This window comes from Natrix helvetica (assembly GCF_964273705.1).
Source record: "Natrix helvetica genome assembly, chromosome: 7".
In the NCBI taxonomy this organism is placed as follows: Eukaryota; Metazoa; Chordata; class Lepidosauria; order Squamata; family Natricidae; genus Natrix; species Natrix helvetica.
Genome location: NC_138558.1, coordinates 10,050,688 through 10,076,646, shown reverse-complemented (window position 1 = coordinate 10,076,646; position 25,959 = coordinate 10,050,688). Strand labels below are relative to the sequence as shown.

The window sequence follows — 25,959 nt, the reverse complement described above, 5'->3', positions numbered from 1 at the left end:
ATGAAGAACGCTTGCAGGAACTGGGTATGGCTAGTTTAATTAAAAGAAGAACTAGGGGAGACATGATAGCAGTCTTCCAATATTTCAGGGGTTGCCACAAAGAGGAGGGAGTCAAACTATTCTCCAAGGCACCTGAGGGTAGAACAAGAAGCAATGGGTGGAAACTAATCAAGGAGAGAAGCAACTTAGAACTGAGGAGAAAGTTCCTGACAGTTAGAACAATTAATCAGTGGAACAGCTTGCCTCCAGAAGTTGTGAATGCCCCAAACACTGGAAGTTTTTAAGAAGATGCTGGATAGCCATTTGTCTGAAATGCTTTAGGGTTTCCTGCCTAGACAGGGGGTTGGACTAGAAAGCCTCCAAGGTCTCTTCCAACTCTGTTATTCTGTTATAGTCTAGTGAAGAGAAGGACCAGGGGAGACATGAAAGCAGTCTTCCAATATTTGAGGGGCTGCTACAGAGAGGAGGGGATCTCACCTATTTTCCAAAGCATTTGAAGGCCATACAAGGAATCATGGATGGAAACTGACCAAGGAGAGATTCAACCTGGAAATATGGGAAAAAATTCTGAGAGTGAGAACCATCAACCAGTGGAACAGAAATTGCCTTCGGAAGTTGTGGGAGCTTCATCCCTGGAAGTTTTCAAGAAAAGACTGGACTGCCATCTTTCAGAAATGGGGTAGGGTCTGGTTGGGTGGTGGGGTTGGACTAGATGACTTCCATGATCCCTTCCAACTCTGTTACTCTGTTCAATCTGTCTCCCTTAGTGACGGATTAATTCGGGCTCAACTGCCGTTGGAAGCAGTGGACTGCCTCCAAGGGCCACCTCCCTGATGAACTGACCTTCCTAAGGGAGGAACCCCCCAAGTGTTGGAAGAAATGCCCACCTGGGTTCAGTTCCAAGTGGGGGAAACGACACTGGAAACATGGAGGCTGTTTGGAAAGATGGTTTAAAGGTGGACAGGACCACATGGCTTGAGCTCCTGAACACAAAAGTGGGGGCACATGCTTCCAGATGTTGAGTGAAGAAGAAAAGAGGCAGAGATCCTGAAAGCTTCTGGTTTTATGCCCTCTCTGGCCTTTGAGCTTGTATTCTGATTGGTTGGGGCCATGCAGGGGCAACTCTGTAAACTGTGCTTTGAATCCAAGTTTGGTTGAGCATTGCCTCTTCCCAGGTGCCCTGTGGTGAGATGGGTAAAGGGCTAACACTATCATGCCTTAATCCCATCACCCTGGAGCTGAAGGGGGAGATCTTTGTTATGTAGAATAGACGGACTCATTTTTTAAAAAAATGACCCATTGACAAAGCGGGTGGCTATTAAGAGTGAGTCTGCTTCCTGCCGGGGGAAAAAATCCCATATTGCTCCATTTCTGATCCAGGGACATATAAACATTCTGCCTTTTCAATATTTCCCAGGCTATTTCATGTTTTTCCCCCCTAGGAGAAAAGGTGGATTTTCACTCCCTACGGAAGGAAAAAGTTGGGAAGCCCGCATCTCCACGGCCGCTGGGTCGTCGGAAGCGAGTTGAGCTCAGCAGCGCCAAAAGAGGGGAGGAAAAAAAAAAGAAAAGAGAGGAAGGGAAAAAAAAACCGCGAGGGGAAGAGGAGAGCGAAGGACCCGGCCTCCGAAGGCGTGGACAAAGCCGCGCAGAAGTTGCTCCTCTTTGCTTTGCAGAAGCTTCAACCAACCGCCGCGGGTAGAAGGGCAACAAAAACCGCCGGCCGAAGCGGCACCAGGAGCAGCCCGAGCGAGTCCCCCGATCGTCGGAACCAGGTTTTTCCCCCTCCTTTCTCGGCTCCAACGGGAGTTTCCCGCCTCTCGCTCGGCCGCCCTCTGCGGCTCCGCAAGCCAAAGGACTCCCTGCCCGGGGGCTACAGATCATCCTCATCCTCCTCGGCGGCTCCATGGCTCGGCTGGGCCCGATGGGATTGGTCGGCGTTCTGCTTGTTCTTCTGCCGCGGCCGCCGCCGAGCCTGGGTCAAGAGGAACCTTCTTGCGGGGCCGCTTTCGACCTCTACTTCGTGCTGGACAAGTGAGTCAAAGCGAAGGGAGCAGGCCGGGGGTCCCGCGGTCCCCCTTCCCCGCCTCTCGACCCGCGTTGCAACCTTGTATCCCGCGGCGATCCGGTGGAAGAGAAAACAAAACTTCCCCGTGCAAGATTTCCCTGGCATTGTCTGTGTGTGTGTGTTGTGTGTGTGTTGTGTGTGTGTGTGTGTTGTGCAGCTGTTCCAGGGGAGACTCTGCATCCCCCTCCCTTCTCTTTTTAATGCTCTCTCTAGTCTGAACTGGAGAAGAGGCGCCCTGGGGTGAAGTTGTAGTTGTTTAAAAAGTTGTGCAAAGGATAAAAGGAAAGTTGGCAGAGGTTCAACTGTGCTTTTTGTATTGAACTGAAGAGGGGGAAACAAAATTTTGCTGCTCTGAATGTACGACCGCAGTTGAGCCCGAACGTTCTGTCCTTAAGCGAGACATGGGTTAAGTCAGGTTGACCATCTTTCTTTCTTTTTTTCTTTTCTTTAAATAAGTTTTGATTTTATTTTGGTATAAACAACCCATTAAACAGTGTGTCATCTGGGTACGAATACTTTGTGCAATAACAATTTAAGTTTACAATCAGGTTCGTGATTTGGTCTATTCCTAGCCTAACACCTCTAGCTTAAATGCCTAATACTGTAATAATCCTCTTCTTGATTTATTTAACTCTATTAATTATATTAACTCTATTGATACATTGTCTATATTTTACACCACCACTTTTACTTCTAATTCTCATATTGCTTCTCTAACCCTCGATAAAATGATTCCCATATAATATAATAATTAGTTTGTTCTTTCTCTTTAATTGCAAGTGTTAACCTGTTCATTTCTGCACATTCCAATATTTTCCTAATCACATTCTCCTCTGTGGGAATCCCTTCGCTTTTCCAATTTTGTGCAAATACAATCCTAGCTGCTGTTATAACATGAATAATCAAATAGACATTTTCTTTACTATAAGTTTCTGGTAAAATCCCTAACAGGAATAGTTCAGGTTTTAAGTCAATAAGTTGTTGTATCATCTTTTCCAACCACGTATGTATTTTAGTCCCAATCCTTTTTTTTTTTTTTTGCTTCCACACATGTCCAGCACATATGATAGTACGAGCCAAGTGTCTGGGGACATTGCCAACATTTAGCTGATTTATCCTAGAACATCTTTGCCAATCTTGCCAGTGGCAAATGCCATCTATGAAACATCTTCTCTTTATACGCAGTTGACATTGGGCCCCTGGGCCCCATTTTCAGCCAGGGGGGGGGGGCATGTCCATGTCCCCTGGACCTCTTTTTCAGCCTGAACAGCCTCCTGCAACATTTTGATGGCCAAGCCCTGTTTCGGCTGCCCGAGGCAACTGAGGTCAGTCCTTTGCTATCTCCAGGCTGACTACGCGGGTGGGCCAGTTTTAAGTACCCATAGGCTGGCCTTTAAACTCTGGTGCTGGAGAAGACTCCTGCCAGTCCCTTGGACTGCAAGGCAATCAAACTGGCCAGTCCTAGAGGAGATCAACCCTGACTGCTCCTTAGAAGGCCAGATCCTGAAGAGGAAACTCAAATGCTTTGGCCACTTAATGAGAAGGAAGGACTCCCTGGAGAAGAGCCTCATGCTGGGAAAGATTGAGGTCAAAAGAAGGGGACAACAGAAATGAGATGGCTGGTTGGAGTCACTGAAGCAGTCCGCGTGAGCTTCAGTGGACTCCAGAGGATGGTAGAGGACAGGAAGCAGGGGTGGGTTCCTACCGATTTGGACCGGTTTGGTAGTAGCTTGGCAGCCTGGGTTGCTGGAACCAGCAGTGACCCAGGCCTGCCACGCCCCTGAACCGGTTCTACTGGCACTGCCATAGGCGCCATCATCTTGTTTTTTTGCTTTTGCGCAGAGCAATTTCAGTTGTACTGCACATGCGTGCACAGCACTCCCCTGAGTGAATCGGCAGTAGTCTCTGCCATAACCCACCCCTGACAGGAAGGCCTGGAGGAATGTTGTCCATGGGGTCGTGATGGGTCGGACATGACTTTGCAACTCACAACAACAACCACACAACACAGGCCAGATCCGGCCCATGGACCTTGAGTTTGAGACCCCTGTTCTAAAACAAAGTTTCTTTCTTATTCTAAAAAAGCCAGCAAGCACACAAGGTACATAGAAGCCATCATCCTTTCTGGCTACATCACTGCTTTGTCCCACTGTGAGATACAATACAATAGGAGAGTTGGAAGGGACCTTGGAGGTCTTCTAGTCCAACCCCCTGCCTAGGCAGGAAACCCTATACCACCTTAGACAGATGGCTATCCAACATCTTCTTAAAGACTTCCAGTGTTGGGGCATTCACAACTTCTGGAGGCAAGCTGTTCCAATGATTAATTGTTCTAACTGTCAGGAAGTTTCTTCTCATTTCTAAGTTGCTTCTCTCCTTGATTAGTTTCCACCCATTGCTTCTTGTTCTACCCTCAGGTGCCTTGGAGAATAGTTTGACTCCCTCTTCTTTGTGGCAACCCCTGAGATATTGGAACTCTGCTATCATGTCTCCCCTAGTCCTTCTTTCTCTTAAGCTGAACATACCCAGTTCCTGCAACCGTTCTTCATATGTTTTAGTCTCCAGTCCCCTAATCCTCTTTGTTGCTCTTCTCTGCACTCTCTCCAGAGTCTCCACAGCATAACAATAGTTTTCGACAGTTTTCATCTTTTGATCTCCTGCGAGTTTGAAAGTGGTTGCGTTTATTTTTGTGTTGCCAAAGGGGGATTTTGAAACTCAGCCCAAGTAATAATGAAACAATTGAGAGAAAGATACTATGTCAGCAGCCGTTGCTTGTAGATAGACAGTAGCGTGAAAAGGTGACTCGTAATATAAATAGGAATTTGTTTTGTTTTGTGGATTCAGATGAAATGGATGGGGAATTTTCTAGCCTAAATCCCACTGTTTATGATTTAGATTTCCCAGTTCTTTGGCTATCCCACGGGAAGGATGGGAAGGGGTGGTGGATCAAGGGTGAAACTCAGCAGATTCTGGCAGTTTCTGGAGAATCGGTAGCAGACATTTTGAGTAGTTCGGAGATCCGGCAAATACCACCTCTGGCTGGCCCCAGAGAGGGGAGGGAATGGGGATTTTGCAGTATCCTTCCCCTGCCATGCCCACCAAGCCATGCCCACAGAACCGGTAGTAAAACAATTTTGAATTTCACCACTGTGGTGGAGATTTATTTATTTATATATTTGCATCCTGCCTGTATCGTTTTTGCAAATAACTCAAGGTGGTGAACCTATCCAACACGTCTTCCTCCTGTTGTCCCTCACAACAACAACCCTGCGAGGTAGAAAGGACTCAGAGAGAGAGAGAAAGAGTGGCTCAGTGTCACTCAGTGGGCCTTCATGCCTAAGGTGGTTCTAGAACTCACAGGCTCCCACTTTCTAGCCTAGTGTCTTAACCACTGCACCAAAGTGGCTCTCTTCAGTTTCTCTGAATGCCTCTTTGGCGGACAAGGACATGTTGGTTCCTTTGTAGGGGAGCCATTGGGCGCTGTGCTTTGAATTCAGCTATTTTGGATATCCGTCTACCTGCTTCCAACCTCCCCTTTTTAGGAAAGTTTGTTCAGAAGTTGGTGGGAATTCAGTTAAAGAATGCCATAGAACAGGGGTCAGCAACCCATGCCCTTAAAGCCGCTTGTGGCTCTTTCATCCCTCTACTGCAGCTCTCTGTCACTCAAAATGTGATACCTACCGACACGTGATTTATTGAGCTTTTTGATCCCCGGTAGGCCAACCATGGATAAATCCAAGGAAAGAAAAGTTGAAGAAGAAAACAGAACGTTTATTTCAACTACATATGCTAGTTCTGTGACCGCATAGGAAATTGTCAGGCACGGGAAACGTTTTGTGTCTTCCGGGTGTTTTCTTTTCTCTGGGAAACAGGACCAAATGGCTAAAGAGTGTTTAAGGTTGCTGACCCCAGTCGTAGAAGAAGAGATTAGCTGAGTCCTTTTAAATAAACTTTTAAAATCGGTTCTAGGCAGAGGTGGCATTAAGCAGGTTCTGACCAGTTTGGGAGAACCAGTAGCGGAAAATTTGAGTCGTTCGGAGAAGCGGTAAATACCACCTCTGGCTGGCCCCGCCCCTATCTATTCTCTGCCTCCCGAGTCCCAGCTGATCGGGAGGGAATGGGGATTTTGGAATAACCTTCCCCCGGAGTGGGGAGGAAATGCAGATTTTACAGTATTCTTTCCCTGCCATGCCTACCAAGCCACAGCCACAGAACTGGTAGTAAAAAAAATTGAATCTCATTACTGGGTCTAGGAAAGAAGACATTTCTTGTTGTTACAGAAATGGCTAGTTTCTATTATTATGAAAAAGTAAAAAGTTGAGGGTAGAACTTAATGCCTTATTTTACTGCACCAAAGGAGTCGGAAATTAATGCCTTTTTGTTTCTTGTTCCCTTCCTTTCCTTCACCATTCATTTCCCTTTTTTCCTTTCCTAATTTCCCTAATATTTGATTTTGTATATTCTCTTTGTATGTTATTGTCAGCGTTCCAAATATCATGCAGAATTAAATCAGAGTCCAAGGCAGAGCTATCCTTAAAGTTCCAATTTAATAAGACAGACTTGTTGGCACATATGTGGAATCCCAAATCTAAAAGTTTCACCCAGTTGAAAGTTCATGATCTTATCCCCACACCCATAAATCCATCACATGGTCCAATCTTCTTTGGCCACGCTGGCATCTCCACCCAGCTGGTTCCGGTCAGGTGCAGAGGTGCGGAGACAAAAGATGACCTTGGGCTTCTAGAAAGGAATGACAACAACACATTCCACAATTCTACTCCTTTCTATTCCTCCTCCCAATTACTACACTAATGAAACAGCATAATGAAATAATAGAGAGTGTGGCAGGCCAAAGATCCTAAAAAGGAATATGACTGCAGGCCTGACAGTTATATTATAAACTAATAAAAACTGTATAACTTAAAAGAAAACCCATAAAATCGGGTGTATGGCCAACTCACAGTGGCGAATTCGCCACGAACAACACGCCTGGGGCAACGTGCCGTGGCCAACTTGCCACGGGTCAATTCGCCATGGCCAACTTGCCGCACAACGAAAGTTACATGAGATTGAAGAAGGGGTGAAATAGAATCATTGGGGAAAGGACACAAAAGGAGGATCAAAATGAAACGTGAATGACAAAAATTCAAATATTTTTTTTAAAAAATATTTTAATTCGCTAAAGAAAATTGTATTGTCCTGCAATGATTCTTGTCCTGTAGTGAGTTGTGCCTTTCTATTGAAAGGCATTCGCGCTGAGCATGGAGCGGAAATAGCATTACTGGTTTTTGTGGCTCACCTATGTGGGAAACTGGTGGAAGGAATGCAGCCCTCTTGGTTTAACTTCTTTTCTCCATGGTGTTCAATACTAGAGTATCTTTCTGGGCTATTGCAAGAACTAGAGGTGCTATTTTCAAGAGGCCCATTCTTTCCAAAGCAAGTGGTGTCAATCATTTTAAGGAGGGGGGAGAAATTAGACTGGGAAATTCTTTCTTGGGGTTATTTTCAGCCTTAGTTCACACTACCTCTTTAACATCCAAATGAAACCCCTGGGAGTTATTTGGCTAGAATAGAATCGAATAGAAATGAAATTAGATGATGGATAGAATAGAATAGAGTAGAATAGAAATGAAATTAGATGATGGATAGAATAGAATAGAGTAGAATAGAAATGAAATTAGATGATGGATAGAATAGAATAGAGTAGAATAGAAATGAAATTAGATGATGGATAGAATAGAATAGAGTAGAATAGAAATGAAATTAGATGATGGATAGAATAGAATAGAGTAGAATAGAAATGAAATTAGATGATGGATAGAATAGAATAGAATAGAAATTAGATGATGGATAGAATAGAATAGAAATTAGATGATGGATAGAATAGAATAGAAATTAGATGATGGATAGAATAGAATAGAATAGAAATTAGATGATGGATAGGATAGGATAGAATAGAATAGAATTCTTTATTGGCCAAGTATGATTGGACACACAAAGAATTTGTCTTTGGTGCATATGCTCTCAGTGTACATAAAGAAAAATAAAATAGAATACATTCGTCAAGAATTGTAAATTACAACACTTAGTGATAGTCGTCGGTTGCTAATAAGCATTCAAATTATACTAGGAAACACATAAAACAATATAAATTGTAAAGATACAAGCAACATGGTTATAGCCACAAGTGGGAAGAGATAAGTACTAAGAAGGATAAGAAAAATAATAGTAATGCAGTCTTAGTAAATAATTTGACAGTGTTGTGGGAATTAGTTGTTTAACAGAGTGATGGAATTAGGGGAAACAACTGTCCTTGTGTCTAGTTGTTCTGTAAAAAACAAAAACTTTTAAAAAAGTTTTCAATTTAAAACAGATGTATCAAACCTGGGCAACTTTGAGACTTGTGGACTTCACATCCCAGAATTCCCTAGCCAGCCATGCTGGCTGAGGAATTCTGGGAATTGAAGTCCTTAAGTCTTAAAGTTGCCAAGGATGATTTAAACAAAACAACCTCTGATTCTTAAAAAAATAAAATTAGGTTAGTGTAATTGACATCCATTATTTTGGGTCTTGTTTTTCGTGGACATGGAGCAATAGTTCTTGTGACCACAATCCTCGTAGCTTTTCTTTATGTACTTTATGTCTCCTTACCTCTTCTTTCCTTCAGAATCCCAAATTCCTTCATCTGGCACTGCAATCCCAATCTTTACTGTCTTCCTTTGCAGCTTCTTTAATCTGTCAATATTCTTCTGAAAAAGCAGTGCTCCAAATAAGGTGTGTAATGTAATGCAATAAATAACGATAGATGATGACTTCTTGCATCTTTGATACCATCTTTGGTTTGTATCAAAGATGGTATCAAAGCTCATAACTAGGTTAGCCTGACCCACGTTACTAACTCATACCCAGCATGTTGTCAGTGTCTCAACCCAAGTCCATCTTAGATGTTTCCAAGTCACGAAATTCCATTTCACATGTGTCTTCTACATTCCTTTCTTGCTAATGTCATGTCATATTTCTCCCGGTCGTGTTCCTCCCAATTCACTCTTCCAAGTGTTGACCAATACTCTCAGTCTTCATGTCATATTAACATTTTACTAAACAGTTCATTAATTCCATCATCTAGATCAGTCGTTACGAAGCTCTGACCACAAGGCCCATCTCTGCCTGACCCCCTTAGGTGGCTGATGTCCAGCTTGTTGACATAGGATCATAAGTGGTGACACTCTGAATTCAGTAGGGTCCTGATACTGTAATTGTAATTTTGTTTTCATTTGGGGTGGTATTCATTTATTACTTCAAATATTAAATATTATAATTATTTGATGGTTACCAAACACTTTCAACTGAGGAAAACTAGTATAAATCTCTAAATAGTACAATTAGATAATATAATTAGTTTTGGTCACTACACTATGAAAAAGATGTTGAGACTAGAAAAAGTGCAGAGAAGAGCAACCAAGATGATTAGGGGGCTGATGGCTAAAATATATGATGAACGGTTGCAGGAACTGGGCATGGCTAGTCTAGTGAAGAGAAGGACCAGGGGAGACATGATAGCAGAGTTCCAATATTTGAGGGGCTGCCACAGAGAGGAAGGGGTCAAGCTATTTTCCAAAGCACCTGAAGGCCAGACAAGGAATAATGGATGAAAACTGATCAAGGAGAGATTCAACCTAGAAATGAGAAATTTTCTGACAGTGAGAACAATCAAATTGTTGGAATGGAACAGAAGTTGCCTTCGGAACTTGTGGGAACTTCATCACTGGAGGCTTTCAAGAAGAAACTGGACTGTCATTTGTCAGCAATGGTGTAGGATCTCCTGCTTGGGCGGGGGGTGGGTGGGGTTGGACTAGATGACCTCCAAGATCCTTCCCAAATCTGTTAATCTGTTAATAAAATTTCAAGTAGTCCTTGATTTACAACCATAATTGAGCCTAAAATTACAGCTGTAAGTCATGCCAGACATTAAGCAGGTTCCCTTGTGATCATAACTGATTTTATGACTTTTTTGCAGCAGCCTTTAAGTGAATCACTATGGTCGTTAAATGGATACTGCAGCAGTTGTTCAGTGAATCTATTGTCTATAATGGGTGTTTTGCACCTTAAACCGGAAGTAAATAGCAGTTACTAACAAAAACATTGTAAATTGAGCTCACATGACTGCTGTAAAGCAGGCAGGTTGCTGAACACCCAAAATGTGATCAGTAACCTCAAGAGGGTGTGTGTGTGTGTGTGTGTGTGTGTGTGTGTGTGTGTTTGTGTGTGTCTCCTGGAACTTGAATCTGGGCTTGAGGTAGCCTTGAGGAGGTCTGATGTAGCTTCAAACCATCACTAAATGATAGGTCATAAGTCGGAAACTACCTGTGGCAGGAAAGTCTCAATCCTTCATGAAAACAGTGCTTCAAACAAGTATTTTAAGAAATTTGACTGATTATTGGCACTTCTTTTTTTGGGGGGGTAGATCAGGGAGCGTAACAGAACACTGGACAGAAATTGTTGAATTTGTGAAGCAGCTGACCGAAAGATTTGTAAGGTAAGTTGTCAAAAGAGTGAGAAGGAACCAGATTTCCTTTTTTCCTGGTAACCATTTTCTCTTAATTTCCTGTTTTCCCCGGAGACTACGAATAGTTTCATAGGTTGCAAATGAATTCGAAACGAGATCTGGATTGTTCTTAACAACATAAGAGCATATGTTTTGTTGGGTTAAGTTGAAAAAAGAAGCTGGAGCATGCTTAGATCAGATTTCCAACACTTGCTAAGAATATCTCCAGAAATGGCCATTAAGAGTGGTGCTTGAGCCTGTGTGATAGGATACCAAATATAATTCTGACCAAAAAGTATAAAAATGAAAAATAAAAAAAAATGGAGGGGTGGGAAAAGATTTAAAATCATCTAAGATTTAAAAAAAATATTATTTATTAGAAAGCAGAAAGGAGCTGTTTTAAACCAGTCCTGTGATGAAAAAAGAAGAACAAAAACAGAATATGCATTTTGGTAACCTAGTTTTTCTTCCCTCTTTCCCCCTCCCCCTCTTTTTCATTATACTGTAGGAAGTTAGCACCCACCCCTCTCCTAGGAAAATGAAATATTTTAGGAAATATTCAAAGGGCAGAATATTTCCCACTAAAAGGGAGGCCGAAACTCATCCCCCCCCCCACCATTGTCAATGGGCCATTAAGGCCTGAGCCAGTGTATTCTGCCTCCTTCAACAGAGTCATAATAGGAATTGCCCAAAGCCCTTTAATTACATCATCACCCAGCAAGAGTCAACCAAGCCTGGGACTCAAAAGACAACCTACAAAGTTACCCCTGCATGACCCCATGGGAATCTGACAACAATCAATCAGAACACCAACAGAGGCTATAAATCTACCATCCCCTCTCTCTCATCTTTCCAATCAGTCACCATGTTTCCAGTATCTTTCTCCCCACATGGAATTGAGCCCAGGTTGACATTTCTTCCAACAGTACAATCACACCTTTTTGTGCATTTTCAAGGAAAGCAGCTGTGGGACACCAGACATTTATCTATAGTTTTCCGACTTCTTTCCAAGGACATTACACAGATGTACGCAACATCTGCCTTACAATGGCAGCATGATTTTGATCGGGGTACTCCTCAGGCAAGAGCAAGATTATTTTAGAAGTGTAGACGACGGTGAAGTCTAGCTAAAACACAGGACCCCTTTGAGTCCTGGAAGCAATTGTGTAGACATTGCCGCACTTAATTGTTTCCTATGGAAAATGCAGCACAGTTAGTCAATTGTGTTTGGCCAGCTGGTGGAAAACCATGTGGAAGAGGGCTCTTAATTGCAGCGCATCTCTTTTCGTAGGGCAGAAAACAAAGCCTCTATAGAATAAGGAAAGAAATCTGATTGGTTTCTCTTCCCTGGGACAATGTAAGTTAATAAATTGGCAGAGGTCACGAGATCTGGAATTTCAGTTACTGGCAACAGAGAGGGTTGTTCCTTCCAAAAATGATCTGATTGCCCATTCCTGAGTCTTTGGGTCACTCTTGATTTCGACGAGAACTCCACCCTTTTATTTCTGAACTGACTGGGTCGAAAAATGATTTGGTGGAATCGTTCTGAGCGGCTTTTGAGATTTTGTCCTTGTTTCTCTCCCCCCCCCCCCACTCCTTTTCTTTTTGAAGGGAAAAAGAGGAAAGTTTCAGGTTGACAAATGCTGTTCGGTGGAGCAGGTTTCACTATAAGAATTAGATCACTCCAAGTAATGGTTCTACATCTGTTCCTCAATTTTTATTTCTTCCCCCCTTTTTCTGGGCCTGAACAATGAAGGCCTGTAGTTACTACATAACACACGTTTGGTTTCTTTTCAAGAGCTTCAAACGTGTGGTGAGGATATTTATAATAATAATAATAATAATAATAATAATAATAATAATAATAATAATAATAATAATAATAATAATAATAATAATAATAATAATAATAATAATAATAATAATAATAATAATAGGAATGTATGCTTACGAATTTCTCCCCCGAATGGGATTCCTTGATGGTGGGATTAAAAAATATATATGCAGACATACAAAAGGGTAAAAAAAAAAAAGTATTTGGCAATGATGGGATCTATCTTTAGACAGAGATAAATCAAAATCAACTGAAGAAAATGCTTGAGATGGCTCCCTGGGATTAAATAATTTTTTATTTTTATTTTTTTAAATAAGTGTTTAAATTTATTTCAATACACACACACACCATCTTTCATTAAACAGTGTGTCATCTGGGTACAAATACTTTGTGTGATAACAATTAAAATTTACAGCCAGATTCATTATTTTTTCTATTCTTAATGCCAATACATAACATACTATTGTAACAATCCCCTTCTTGGCTTATTTAGCTTTATTAATAGACTTTCCCTATTTCACTCCTCTGCTTTCATTTCTAATTTTCATGTTTATTCTGTAACCATTGATAAAATAACCCCCATATACTATAATCGTTAGATGATTCTTTCTTTTCTTTAACTGCAAGTGTTAATCTATTCATTTCTGCACATTCTAATATTTTCTTAATCACGTTCTCATCTGTAGGGATCTCTTTACTTTTCCAGTTTTGTGCAAATACAATTCTAGACCTCAGATTAAACAATAACTAGCTGAGACAAAGCAGTCCGCTTTGTGTGATAACAGCCTCTCCTTCATTTTTCACGACAACTTGTGAGACCAACGCTTGACGTGGTCCTTCTGGATCTTCCTGGGCTGTAAAATGACCTTACACTCGCATGCAAATTGTAGGACCTATGCACTGTACGAAGAAAGCTCTGAGATGATCCTTCACAATTTGTAGGGGAAAGATATCTCTGATGAATGGATTTATTTGTGTTTTACACAAGGAGAAACAATATATAGGTAGTTGAGGACTCACAATCAGAATTGAGACCAGAATTTCTGTTGCTAGGCAAGAGGGTTGTTAAATGAGACCCACTCAAGTCCCACAATCTTTACAACTGGGATTCACTCAACAACCTTGTTTGTCATGAGTGCTGTTGTAACTTCAAACTAAATGAATAGTTGTAAGTTGAGGCCTAAGAGCTGCGGTGGTTTAGTGGTTAGCATGCAGTACTGCAGGCTATTTCTTGCTAATCACCGGCTGCCAGCAGTTTGGCGGTTCAATTCTGACCACTTCAAGTTTGACTCAAATTTCCATCCTTCCGAAGTGGGTCAAATGAGGACCCAGATTGTTGGGGGCCATAGGCTGACTCTATAAACCACTTAGAGAGGAGCTGTAAAGCACTGCAAAGCGGTATATACAGTAAGTCTTAAGTGCTATTGCTATTTATGGCGAGATCAAAGATCAGCACTGGTGGGAACCCGCTTGGAATACTGTGCCCAGTTCTGGTTAGCATGATACGAAACAAATGTTGAGACCTTAGTCCAGGGGTGTCAAACTCGATTTCATTGAAGGATGCATCAGGGTTGCGTTCGACCTTGGTGGGCTGGGTTGGCGTGGCCAGCTTGACATCATTCGTGTCGGGGGCGCCTGTGGCGGCCCGAGCACTCTGTCAACAAAAAACAGGCTCCCGAGCTCCGTTTTCAGCTGTAACAGCCTCTGGAACCCTCTGCCCGTGAAAACGGAGCTTGGGAGGGCCGCGTGCAAGAATGAATTTTATTTATTCTTTCTTTATTTGTTTACACCAAACCACGCCCATCGAGCCACACCATGCCCATCGAGCCACACCAACAGAACCGATAGTAAAAAGATTTGAATTTCACCACTGAATCAGATCCAATATAAGACAATATCTGTAACTCAGGACTGAACTGTGCAACCTCTGAACTGCTTCCTTACAGACATTTCACTACCCGACTAGGTAACATCATCAGTTGATATACTGAAATGCCTGCAAGTGAATGACCAAACTCAGAGAGCACCTAATCTAGCAGTATATATATTCTGCTTTCAGGATAGGTGAAATGTAGAATTGCCGACCAACAGATACTAGATAATTCTCTGTGTGGTCAAATTGAAGAATCCTTGAAATGTTCTGGCTTACATGGCTGAATTTAATGTTTTTCTTTCTCTTTATCATCTTTAAAAGCCCTCGAATGAGAATATCCTTCATTGTGTTTTCCATGCAAGCAACTGTGATTCTGTCACTAACACAAGATAGGTGAGTAAATATCAGCATTGCCTGTTTTGGTTGTTGTTAGTTGCACAGTCGTGTCTGACCCATCGTGACGCCATGGACCACGTTCCTCCAGGCCTTCCTGTCCTCTACTATCCTCTGGAGTCCACTTCAACTCACCCCAACTGCTTTGGTGACTCCATCCAGCCACCTCATTCTCTGCCATCCCCTTCTTCTTTTGCCCTCAATTATTCTCAGCATTGGGCTCTTCTCCAATGAGTCCTTCCTTCTCATTAGGTGGCCAAAGTATTTGAGTTTCATCTTCAGGATCTGGTCTTCTAAAGAGCAGTCAGGGTTGATCTCCTCTAGGAGTGACCCGTTTGATCGCCTTGCAGTCCAAAAGACTCACAGGACTCTTCCCCAGCACCAGAGTTCAAAGGCCTCCATTCTTTGACGTTCAGCCTTCCTTATGGTCCAACTTCCACAGCCATCCATTGCAACTGGGAAAACCATAGCCTTGACTATATGCGCTTTTGTTGGCAGGGTGATGTCTCTGCTTTTTTATATGCTGTCTACATTTGCCATAGCTTTCCTCCCCAGGAGCGAGCGTCTTTTAATTTCTAATGCCTGTTTTTAAATGCTATCATAATACTATTTTTTAAGCAACAGAACTGTGAACATTTTCAGCAATTAGATTTACGCAGTTGCAATAATTGGATAAGTAGCGTTACATCAAATTCAGGGCCTCTTGGTGATTATCTGTTTTCCTGACATACGAATGCTGATGTTGAATTGCTATTTTGAGTATCTCCTTAAGGGCATTTAAAGTCAGATACCTCTGGCTCAGACTCATATAAAGGTAGTCCTCGATTGACGACCACAATTGACCCCAAAATTTCCCGCTGCTAAGCAAGACAATTGTCAAGTGATTCCCCCCCCCATTTTACAACCTTTCTTGCAACATTCGTTAAACGGATCACTGCAGTTGTTAAGCTATCCTGTTTTCCCGAAAATAAGACCTCCCCAGATAATAAGCACAATCGGGCTTTTGAGCGCATGCACTGAAATAAGCCCTCCCCCTAAAATAAGCTGACCTGTGGCATGCATGGCATAGGTTCGCCATCATGGACCTATGGCGATGTAGATAATTGTCTTGGTTTGGCTGGGTCAGAACAAAGCCCCATTTGCGGGATGCTGGCAGTACGCAAAACCACGCCCTCTCCAGTCCGCGGATAAATCCTCTCTCCACAGAACCGGTCCCTGGTGCCAAAAAGATAGCGGGGGGCCCCCACTGCTCTAGATGCTGAGTCACGTAGAATCATTCACGGGAGCTGCTAACGTATGAATTGGGAGAGAGCCACGTGCCTTCTTCTCCAATTCTGACATCGAGAATGAAGGACTTGGCGCCACGAGCATTAAGTAGGGGTTTGGAAGGAAGACAACGAGAGTGAAAACTGTGAGGGATAAAAATGCGGCATTGCTTGAAAGACAGAGGTGTGAGATGCTGCTGCATATGTTCCACCAAGATGTTCTATTTGGAGCTGTGAAGCAGCCTCCAAGTTGCCGTCAACGGATTGTCTTCCTTTGCTTTGGACTCGGATTCTAAATGGGTTGCGCAAACATTCCAGATTTCGTTGGGTTTATTTCCAGGTAGCCGAGCTCTGCAGAAGTTGGGTGTTTGCATTTCGCTGTAGCAAACCATCACCTGTTCCGCTGTGCAAATGTCTGCTTTGTATTGTTTAAATATGTTTCGATGCGTACGCAATGACTTCCAGCGACGGAGAAAGGATTCAGAACTGAGCGAGGGGGGTGGGGGTGGCGGTAACCAAGAAAGTTTTTGAGTTCAGGAAAGAGTCAAGAAACGAGGATATGCCATAGAGCGGATGGTGAAGAAACATACACGGTGGCCTCACAACTCTGTGCAATACACACTTGGGTTCACTGTCAAGACATTGCAGCACACGGTTTCATCATTTTTGTTTTCGCCATTGCCTTTTGGACTGGATGTCTGCAGCAGGAAATAACATATTTCATTATGTTTTATTTTACCGGGTTCTGCTAAAGCTATGTGTTTCCACCAAGTGCAATATACGTTATAGTTTCCTCTAGACCAGGGGTGTCAAACCGGGGGTGGGCTTCAAAAACTTTAGCAAGGGGTTCTGTGCCTGATTGCTGGGTGGCCGTGGCAATGATGGGTGTGGCCTAGTCGGCCTCTTGCACCATGGCGGAGGGGGGGATTTTTGCCTTTCCCGGGTTCTGGAGGTTTTCTTCGAGCCTCCAGGAGGGAGAAAAAGGCCTCCCCAGGCTCGGGAGGCCAGAAACGGCTATGTTTCCCACCTTCCCGACCTTCCGGTAGGCCCGTTTTTCACCCTTCCCCGAGCCGCTGCATGGGGCCAGCACTTTCCTGCCTCCGAAACGTGCTGCGTGGGGACTCCTGGGAGGGGCGGGGTGGGCGGGGCCAGCCAGGAGTGAGATTTGGGGGTTCCCACAAACTGCACAGAATCTTAGCTAGAGGTTCTTCTGAACCCCTGCGAACCTCTAGCAGGCCCACCCCTGTGTCAAACTCAATTTCATTGAGGGCTACATCAGGGCTGTGGTTGACCTCAGGGGGAGGGGAAGAGTTGGGGTGGCTGACTGGGTGGGCGTAGCCAGATTGACACCAAACTGCTGGCATGTTTCCTTTTCGTACTGGGTAGACTGAGTTAAAGCGATGCGGGTCGGCCCCTTACATTTTCCAGGATGGCCTTGCTCACAGGCCAGATCCGAACACATTGTGGGTCGTACCTGGCCCACGAGCCTTGAGTTTGACACCTCTGCTCTAGGCTATTAGATATGGGCTGAGAGTTTAGCGGAGATGTCCCACATTTATTAAAATATACTTTCAATGCAAAGGAAGAATGCACTGTTTCTGGCACACTCTTACCAGCTCTTACCGTCACTGGGCCTGCTGCTCTTTTTGCAGCTGCCACTAAGAGAAGGTGTGCGGTAGCTAGGATTTGCGGGAGCGCCATTCCCTGGCAGGTGCGTGTGGAGCGCGTGGAGCATCTCCCCCCCCACTAGAAAATGGCAGGCCTCCGCTGCGCATGCAGTTAAATATTTTAGGGAAGGGCATGTTTTCGGGGAAGGGTTATTTTAATGCATGCACTCAAAAGCCCGATTGGGCTTATTATCCAGGGAGGTCTTCTTTTCGTGGAAACGTGGTGTTTTCTAGAATATTTTCGGTTCTCCCTTTTCATTTGCAAGTTTTAATGCACCTTGTTTTTCCCAGTTCCCCAATGAAACACATTTTCACTTGCTAGAAGGAAGTAGGAATTGACTTTTTCTCTGCTTTAATAGTTTTCTGGGTTTATTGAGCATCTGGCCTATTGATTTTCTCTCGTCTTTTTTATTTTGAACATATTGAAAGAAGTTCTTTTTGTTACATTGGGCGTCTCGCCCCGTGCCGTTCTCGGCTTTAGCTTTCATTAGCCAGTCCTTAGTTCTCATTTCAAGTTAGTTTTGATCTACCTGCAAAGTTTGGGTTTTTTGTGGCCTCTCGTCTTTTTCCACCTTGTTTTTTCTTTAAAAAGGACCGTTTCTGCTGAAGAATCTAAATGCCTTCTTGGAAAATATATATCTTTCCTCATTTGTCTGTTTAGATTTAGAGAATCTTAACAATCATGATACAATTCCACACTTATATCCCAAAATGAGAAAAATTATAAGAGGAATAATTTGTAGTTCAAAACATCATCAGTGTTTATGTGTTCAACATCAGCCTAAAGGCTCAGTCTAGGACAGGGGTGTCCAAACTTGGGAACTTTAAGACTTGTGGACTTCAACTCCCAGAATTCCCCAGCCAGCCATGCTGGCTGGGGAATTCTGGGAGTTGAAGTCCACAAGTCTTAAAGTTCTCAAATTTGGACACCCCTGGTCTAGGAGGAAGAGTCTTGGAGTTAAGAAAACTGATGTCGATGAGTGAAAAGAACACATTAGGAAGTCTCTATGTGACCACCGCTCCAGAAAATATGAGTGTTTCAAGATTTAAGGTTCATTGGTTGGTTTAAACTAAGATAAGCAACTTTTATTTTTCACTTTCTTCATTTCCTTCACTCAAACAGCAGCCACCATTGGTGGTCCCACACTTCCCTCACCACCACCACATCCTCCTCCTCCTCTTCCTGTCACCTTCCTCCTCCTCCTCCTCTTCCTCTCCTTCACCTTGTCCTCACCTCCTCCTTTCCATGTTCCCTCCTCCTCCCTTCCCTGTCTCCTTCCTCCTCCTCCTCTTCCTCCTCCTCCTCTTCCTATCCCCCTTCTCACCCCTTCCCTGTTCTCCTCCTCCTTCTCCCCCTCCTTTCCGTCCTCCTCCTCTTCCTGTCCCCCTCTTCCTCTCCCTGTCTCTCTCTCTCTCCTCCTCCTCTTCTCTTCCTTGTCCCTGACTTCCCCACCTTCTCCCTTCTCTGTTCTCCTCCTGCTCTCCCTCCTTTCCCTGTCCCTCTTCTCCTCCTCCTTTCCCAGTTCTCCTCCTCCTCTTCCTCCCTGTTCCCCTCCTCCTTTTCTCCCTGTCCCTCTCTTCCTCCTCTTCTCTTCCTTGTCTCTTTCCTCCTCCTCTTCTCTTCCTTGTCCCTCTCCTCCGCCTGCTCCTCCTTTCCCTCTCCTCCTCTTCCTCCTTCCTTGTCCCTCGCCTCCTCCTTTCCCTGTCTTCCCCCTCCTCTCCCTGTCTCTCTCTACTCTTCTTCCTCTTCTCTTCCTTATCCCTCTCCTCCTCTCCTCCTCCTCCTCCTTCCTCCTCTTCTTCCCTGTTCCCCTCCTCCTCCTATTCTCCCTGTCCCCTTTTCCTCCTCTTCCTTGTCCCTCTGCTCCTCCAGCTCCTCCTCCTTTCCCTGTCCCTCTCCTCCTCTTCTTCCTTTCCTCCTCTTCTTCCTCTCTGTCCCTCTCTTCTGTCTCTTCCTTGTCCCTCTGCTCCTCCTGCTTTTCTAGCTCCTTTCCTCCTCCTCCTGTTCCAGAGCATTGCAACCCAGGTGGCAATCTCCTCTTTTTTTATATATACCCATGGAATCCATTGTGTTTTCTTCTTGTACTCCTTGGGCTCCGCAGCTGAAGTTAGGGTTGCGGGTGTCAAAAAGTGTGGGGAGGTCTCAGTTCTATGCTGGATAAATAAAACTGAACTGCTTGTACGAGAGCTATTTTTTGCATTGCAAAATCTGGTTTCGGGGAGGAAAAAAAAAAAAAAGAACGCAACCCTGGAACTCGATTTGTCATTTGTTTCTTGGCAGAAGAACTGCCAGAGCCTGCGGACAGTCTGCCAGACATCCCCTGGCAACCAGAGAGCGTCTGCTTGGTAATCTTCATTCGTACATAATCAGTTTCAGGTTGTTTTCAATAGACGCCGAGTGTAAAATATTTTGGATGAAACAGATTGCATTGACTTTATGTAACTTGTTCAGCTGCCATCTATAGCACACAGCATGTCTTCGGCTGCAACCAGAACGGGGAGTACGGATTTAAATGGCTTCTGCAAGGGTTTTTTCCCTCCCCTTCCCCTCTAGTCTACTTTCCCAATTGCAGAAGAGAGGGATAAAGCAGAGAGTGATTCAGAAATGTGAAGTCCGCAGATTTCTCCATATCTTATTTATTTATTAAACTCCCATGCCCGCTTGCCACAAGATTAAAATGACAATATAAACCTGTGATGGCGAACCTATGGCACGCGTGCCACCTGTGCCATCTCTGAGGACACGTGAGGCGTTGCCCTGTCAGCTCCAGCGTGCATGCGTGTGCTGGCCTTGATTTTTGGCCATTTTTCACCCTACGGAGGCTTCAGGGAAGCCTCCTGGAGCCTCCGGAGGGCGAAAAAATGCCCAACACGCAAATCGGAACTTCAGGAATATACTTCTGGTTTGCGCGCCGGGCTGTTTTTTGCCCTCTGGAGGCTCCAGGGAAGCCTCCTGAAGCCTTCGGAGGGAACAAAATGGCCCAATGGGCAACCTGGAAATCCGTTCCTGAACTTCCGGTTTGCGTGTTGGGTTGTTTTTTGCCCTCCCCAGGCTCCTTGAAAGTCTCTGGAGCCTGGGAAAGATGAAAAACGGACCTACCTGGCCCATTGGAAGTCAGAAGGTGGGCCGTTTCTGGCCTCTGGAGAGACTCCGGGGCTCCAAGAAAGCTGTGCGCTCATGCACAGGGCAGCGGGGGGGGGGGAGGTCATGCGCACATGCGCAGGGGACACAGCACGGGGGGCATTAAATTATGGGGGTGGGTACCCGAGTGCGTGCTATAGCGCACACATGGGTTCTTTTGGCACCCGAGGCGAAAAAGATTCGCCGTCACTGATATAAACCATTAAAATGATAAACGTTAGTATTAAAATTAAGACAAGTAACTCTCAAAATACCACCAAGGGATAGTTAACTGGGTTCTTTGAATACTTTGAAAACTTTGAGGCTGTCCAGCAGCACTGATGCTGCTGCCTAGTTTGGTAATGAAATGTCTGCAAGAAAACCACCAAGCTCAGAGAGCAACAAGGACTTCGCAGTCCTTTTCTTCTTCCTCCTCCTCACACTCCCCCTCCCCCTGCAAGCTCCACTCCTGTTTAGCATTGATGATGTTTCCCATTATGGTAATAAAATGTCTGCAAGAAAACCATCAAGCTCAGACAGCACCGAGGGTCCCACAGTTCTTTAGGGCGTCCTACTATAGGGCCTCCTGCTTGAGCAAGGGGCTGGACTAGAAGACCTCCAAGGTCCCTTCCAGCTCTATTCTGATTGATTGTTTGGAAGGAACTGAAGGAAAAGAGCAGGCAGGGCTGGGGGTGGAGTTAAGCATGTTATCAGCTTAGAAATTGCCACAAAGGGTCCAAGCCCAATCCTTCTAGAATTCTGTTGACCATTAATCTGGCGCCAATTTAGTATTGAACTTCAGAAAATACTCCGTATTTTTCGGAGTACAAAATGCACCTATTTCCCTCAAAAAAGAGGGTGAAAATCTGGGTGCATCTTATACATTGAATACAGGATTTTTGGCCTCCTGAAACCCTGCCCCCTTTGCAAAAATCGCTGTGCATAGCCTTTAGGAAGTGTTAAGTAATTAAGCTCCCCGTTAGGAGAGCGAGTGTGCAGAGAAGAGTAATGAGAGTGGTATGCAAGAACACGCACAAACCAGCATACAGGGACACTGAATAGTATAAAATATAGTAGTTTACTATGTGGAAATATAGAGGTATTCAGAGTCCAGTTAACAGTCCAAGTCATACACGGTTCAGTCAGTCAGTTATCAAATAGTCAGTCTAGCACACAAAGTAGCTAACAGTAGCAAGACACAGTACCTCACAATACACCGATCAGCGTCTAACAAACAGAGAGTTAACAGTCATTCTGGCTCCCTCTTATGGCTGCTTGAGGTAACAAACCAATTACATCTCTCTAGCATTTTAAGTAACAGATACATTTTGTTACAATCATGGCGTATATACATTGCCAAGCCAAGCCTAGGGTTACATCCCTAACAGGAAGCTTCCAGAGTGCTCCTGGGGGCTGGGAAGGGCAAAAAAGAGTGAAAAACCAGCAGTTTTTTGCTCGTTTTTGCCCCCCCCCCCCAGCCCCCAGGAGCACTCTATAAGCCTCCTAAAGGCAATGCATGCTCTTTTTTTGACAAAGAATGTGCCCGTTTTCGTGAAAAACGGGCCTTTTTGGGGAGGTCTGCAGAGTGCAAAAACGTTTTTTTTTAAATTTTCCTCTTCAAAATCTTGGTGTGTCTTATACTCCGGTGCGTCTTATACTCCGAAAAATACGGTAGATTCTTGTGTATAGGCAATAAATCTTCTGAACTGGAATCTTAACACGTCCTAATTATTCGCACCTGATACTTTATAGGCTAAATTCACCATGGGCAATGAACCTGTTAGGCGGGAGCCATAGAAAACAAGGTGTTTTAGGATTCTGGAGTGAATACCATTGACTGGAGCAGAGGTTTCAAACTCGATTTCATTGAGGGCCGCATCAGGGTTGTGTTTGATCTTAGGGGGCTGGTTGGGCGTAGCCAGGGTGGGTGTGGCCAGCTCGATGCCACTCATGTGGGGGGCATCTGTGGTGGCCTGAGCGCTCTGCCAATGAAAATGGAGCTTGGGAGGGCCATGCATTTTCAATGGCAGAGGGCTGCAGGAGGCTGTCACAGCCGAAAATGGAGCTTGGATAGGTGATGCGTGGCCCACTTGAGGTGCGTTTTCACTGGCAGAGGCACTGCGAGTCGCTCCTTTGCTTTTTCGAAGGTGGCCTCGCGGACCAGATCTAAGCACTCCGCTGGTCGGATCCGGTCCCCAGGCCTTGAGTTTGACACCTCTGGACTAGAGGAAAACTGTATATACAAATCTTTTTTCTCCAAAGATCTGCCAAGCTACTAGGAACTGAGTTAAACGCCAGTAATTTTGGTGTCTTTAAGAAACCTTTTCATGATTTCCCCCTTATTTTTAGGCAAAAAATTCAGAGCGGCATTGAAGATTTACAGAAGGTTAAGCCAGGAGGTGAAACATATATGCACGAAGGATTACAAAAAGTAAGTTCTCTGCATTTTCTGTAATTTGGAGATGCAGCATAGTTCATTGCTGTCTGAGAACTTTCAACCTTTTGAATCGTTTCTTGCATTTTTTTAAAAAAAAATGATAGTATTTCTAACCCGCTTCACTCCTGAAGAATTCTGGGCAGCCCATAGGATGATGATGCTTCTGCTCTGGAGAGCTCTTTAATAAAATAATGCAAATGCACACAGGGATAAACACACAAAGAACTGTGACTCATAGAGCAGAAAAACAGAGTCGAAAGGGACCTTGGAGGTCCTCTAGTCCAACCCCCTGCCTAGGCAGCAAATCCTACACCACTTCAGACAAATGGCTATCCAACATTTTCTTAAAGTCCCTCCGGGGAGAGGGGGCGGTCTAGAAATCAAATAAAATAAATAAATAAACAAATTAAAGACTCCCAGTGTTGGAGCATTCACAACGTCTGGAGGCAAGTCGTTCCACTGATTCATTGTTCTCACTGTCAGGAAATTTCTCCTTAGTTCTGGGTTGCTTCTCTTCTTGACTAGTTTCCATCCATTGTTCCTTGTCTTGACTTCAGGTGCCTTGGGGAATAGGTTGACCCCCTCTTATTTGTGTCAGCCCCTCAAATACCGGAACACTGCTATCATGTCACTCCTAGTCAGGGGTGGGCCACTGGGAGTTTGCAGCGGTTCGGGAGAACCTGTAGCTAAGATACTGTGCAGTTTGAAGAACCCCTAAATCCCACTACTGGCTGGCCTTGCCCACCCCATCCTGTCCCTCTCAGGTGTCCCCACACAGACCGTTTTGTATTCACGTAACCTTCATGCGGAGGCTCAGGGAGGGCGAAAAACAGGACTACCGGAAGTTCAAGAAGGCTGGAAACGGTTCCAGAAGGCCTCCAGAGCCTGGGGAGGCCATTTTCGCCCTCCCCGGAGGCTGGAGGAAAGGCTCCGGAGCCCAGGGAAGGCAACCCCCCCTGCTGTGGTGCAGAAGGCCAACTAGGCCACACCCACCATGGCCACTCCCACCCAGCAATCAGGCAGAGAACCCTTTGCTAAAATTTTTGAAGCCCACCCCTGCCCCGAGTCCTTCTTTCCATTAAACTAGACATCCCCAATTCCAGCAACTGTTGTTTGTATGTTTTAGCCTCCAGTCCCCGCTAATCATCTTTGTTGCTCTTCTCTGCACTCAACGTCTTGTTTATATCATGATGGCCAAAACTGGATCTAATCAAGATTGTTTCAGGATCTAGAAATGGAAGATAAAATTATGATGCAATATCTTTGGGAGGAGACCTCTCCCACCAGGGCACCTAACCTAAGAGGAAACTAAAAGGATCACTTTCGTAGCTAATGAAAGTTAAGAGCAAATGCTTTCTCTAAATGGGTTGTGGTGTTTGCGAGGGGAGGGGAAAACCCACTTCATTAAAAGGATTCAGTCCTTTTAAACATAACAATTTGGGTGCCGCTTGATGAACTCTTAACCATTTCTGTCTTCCATTTCTTGCTCTTCTCCACTTTTCGAATGCAATTTAAGAGCACAAATTCTTTTGTTCTTCCAGGCCAATGACCAGATTGCAAAAGCAAAAGGCTCCAGTAGTGTGATCATTGCCTTGACAGATGGAAAATTGGAAGGCCTGATCCCACTGTATGCGGAAAAAGAGGTAAGGGTTGAAGTGCAACAGCACTTTCGGTTGAGTTCAACATTTGCATAGGCATGTTATTTTTTTGGGGGGAGGGGAGCAAACGTAGATATAACTCTCCTCCCCTCTCCATTCTCTCTGCTACAGGCACAAAATGCTAGGTCCATGGGAGCTAGAGTTTACTGCGTTGGAGTCCTCAATTTTAATCAAGACCAGGTAGGTCTCTCCGTCTTAAAAATTTGGGAGTCTGCATATCAAAATGAAGAAAAAAAAAATCTGGCAAAGGTGCTTTCTTATTTGAGAAATTTGTCAGAGTTTGTTGCAAAAATCACTTCCAAAAAGCACACACAGATAACCGATTCAGCAAGTTTCATTAACTTCTTTATATACACAATAACGCATATATTAGGATATTCAGGTCTATGTGTTCCTTGCTTCCCGAGTTGCCTCCTTGTCCTCCACTGCTCACCTCTCCTAACTGCTCACCTCTCCTAACTGCTCTGTGCATCTGGAACAGGCCCCAGCTATTCTTCCTCCTCACTCATATCAGCCTCCAAAGGCAGCTGCCTCTCCAGTGGCTGGGAAATGCCAGACGGTCCTGGTTCTGTCTCTGTGTCTGATGCAGAGCATCCATCAGAGCCTTCCCCAGACTCCAGAACTGACCCACGTTCCTCCCCAACCTCCTCGTCATTCGAGTCTGCCGCTGGCTCCGCTGGCAGCTGGCAGGCCACAACACTGGGAATCTTCCTTGACATTGTGTTTAGTTTGTTTTGCTGCGGGAATAAGAAAAATTACAATTAGTAGACAGAATTTTGTCTATACCTGTGGTTTCCTCTAAGCCATGCATTTCCCTGTCCTAAATCTTTGCTAAATCCTGTGTGTGTGTGTGTGTCTTCTCCATCTGTGTCTAAAGGTTGGTAGCCCACATCTGTGTTGCATTTGTGCTTACTTCCTTAGCTGGAAAGCATTGCGGATTCAAAGGATCAAGTCTTCCCAGTAAGAGAAGGATTTCAAGCTCTCCGAGGGATAATTAATTCGGTGAGTATTTGAAAAAGTGCATCTTGTTTAATTTGCAAAGTTTGTTAATTTTTTTTTTAAAAAAAATACATTTTTTGCAACTATTTCATTTTTATC

General features: G+C 44.3%; 1 protein-coding gene across 1 annotated transcript in view; it reads left to right on the top strand.

The window, feature by feature from the left end:
* The first annotated feature begins 1,720 nt into the window (after window positions 1–1,720).
* The window catches only part of ANTXR2 (ANTXR cell adhesion molecule 2), a 165,236-nt gene continuing 140,997 nt past the window's right edge, over window positions 1,721–25,959 (top strand). Inside the window, exons 1-7 of the mRNA XM_081960413.1 lie at window positions 1,721–2,034; window positions 10,533–10,604; window positions 14,642–14,713; window positions 23,116–23,197; window positions 24,745–24,846; window positions 24,973–25,041; window positions 25,783–25,863. Coding sequence (XP_081816539.1) covers window positions 1,907–2,034; window positions 10,533–10,604; window positions 14,642–14,713; window positions 23,116–23,197; window positions 24,745–24,846; window positions 24,973–25,041; window positions 25,783–25,863 — 606 coding nt within the window. The 5' untranslated portion in view covers window positions 1,721–1,906. The remainder of the gene's footprint in view (window positions 2,035–10,532; window positions 10,605–14,641; window positions 14,714–23,115; window positions 23,198–24,744; window positions 24,847–24,972; window positions 25,042–25,782; window positions 25,864–25,959) is intronic.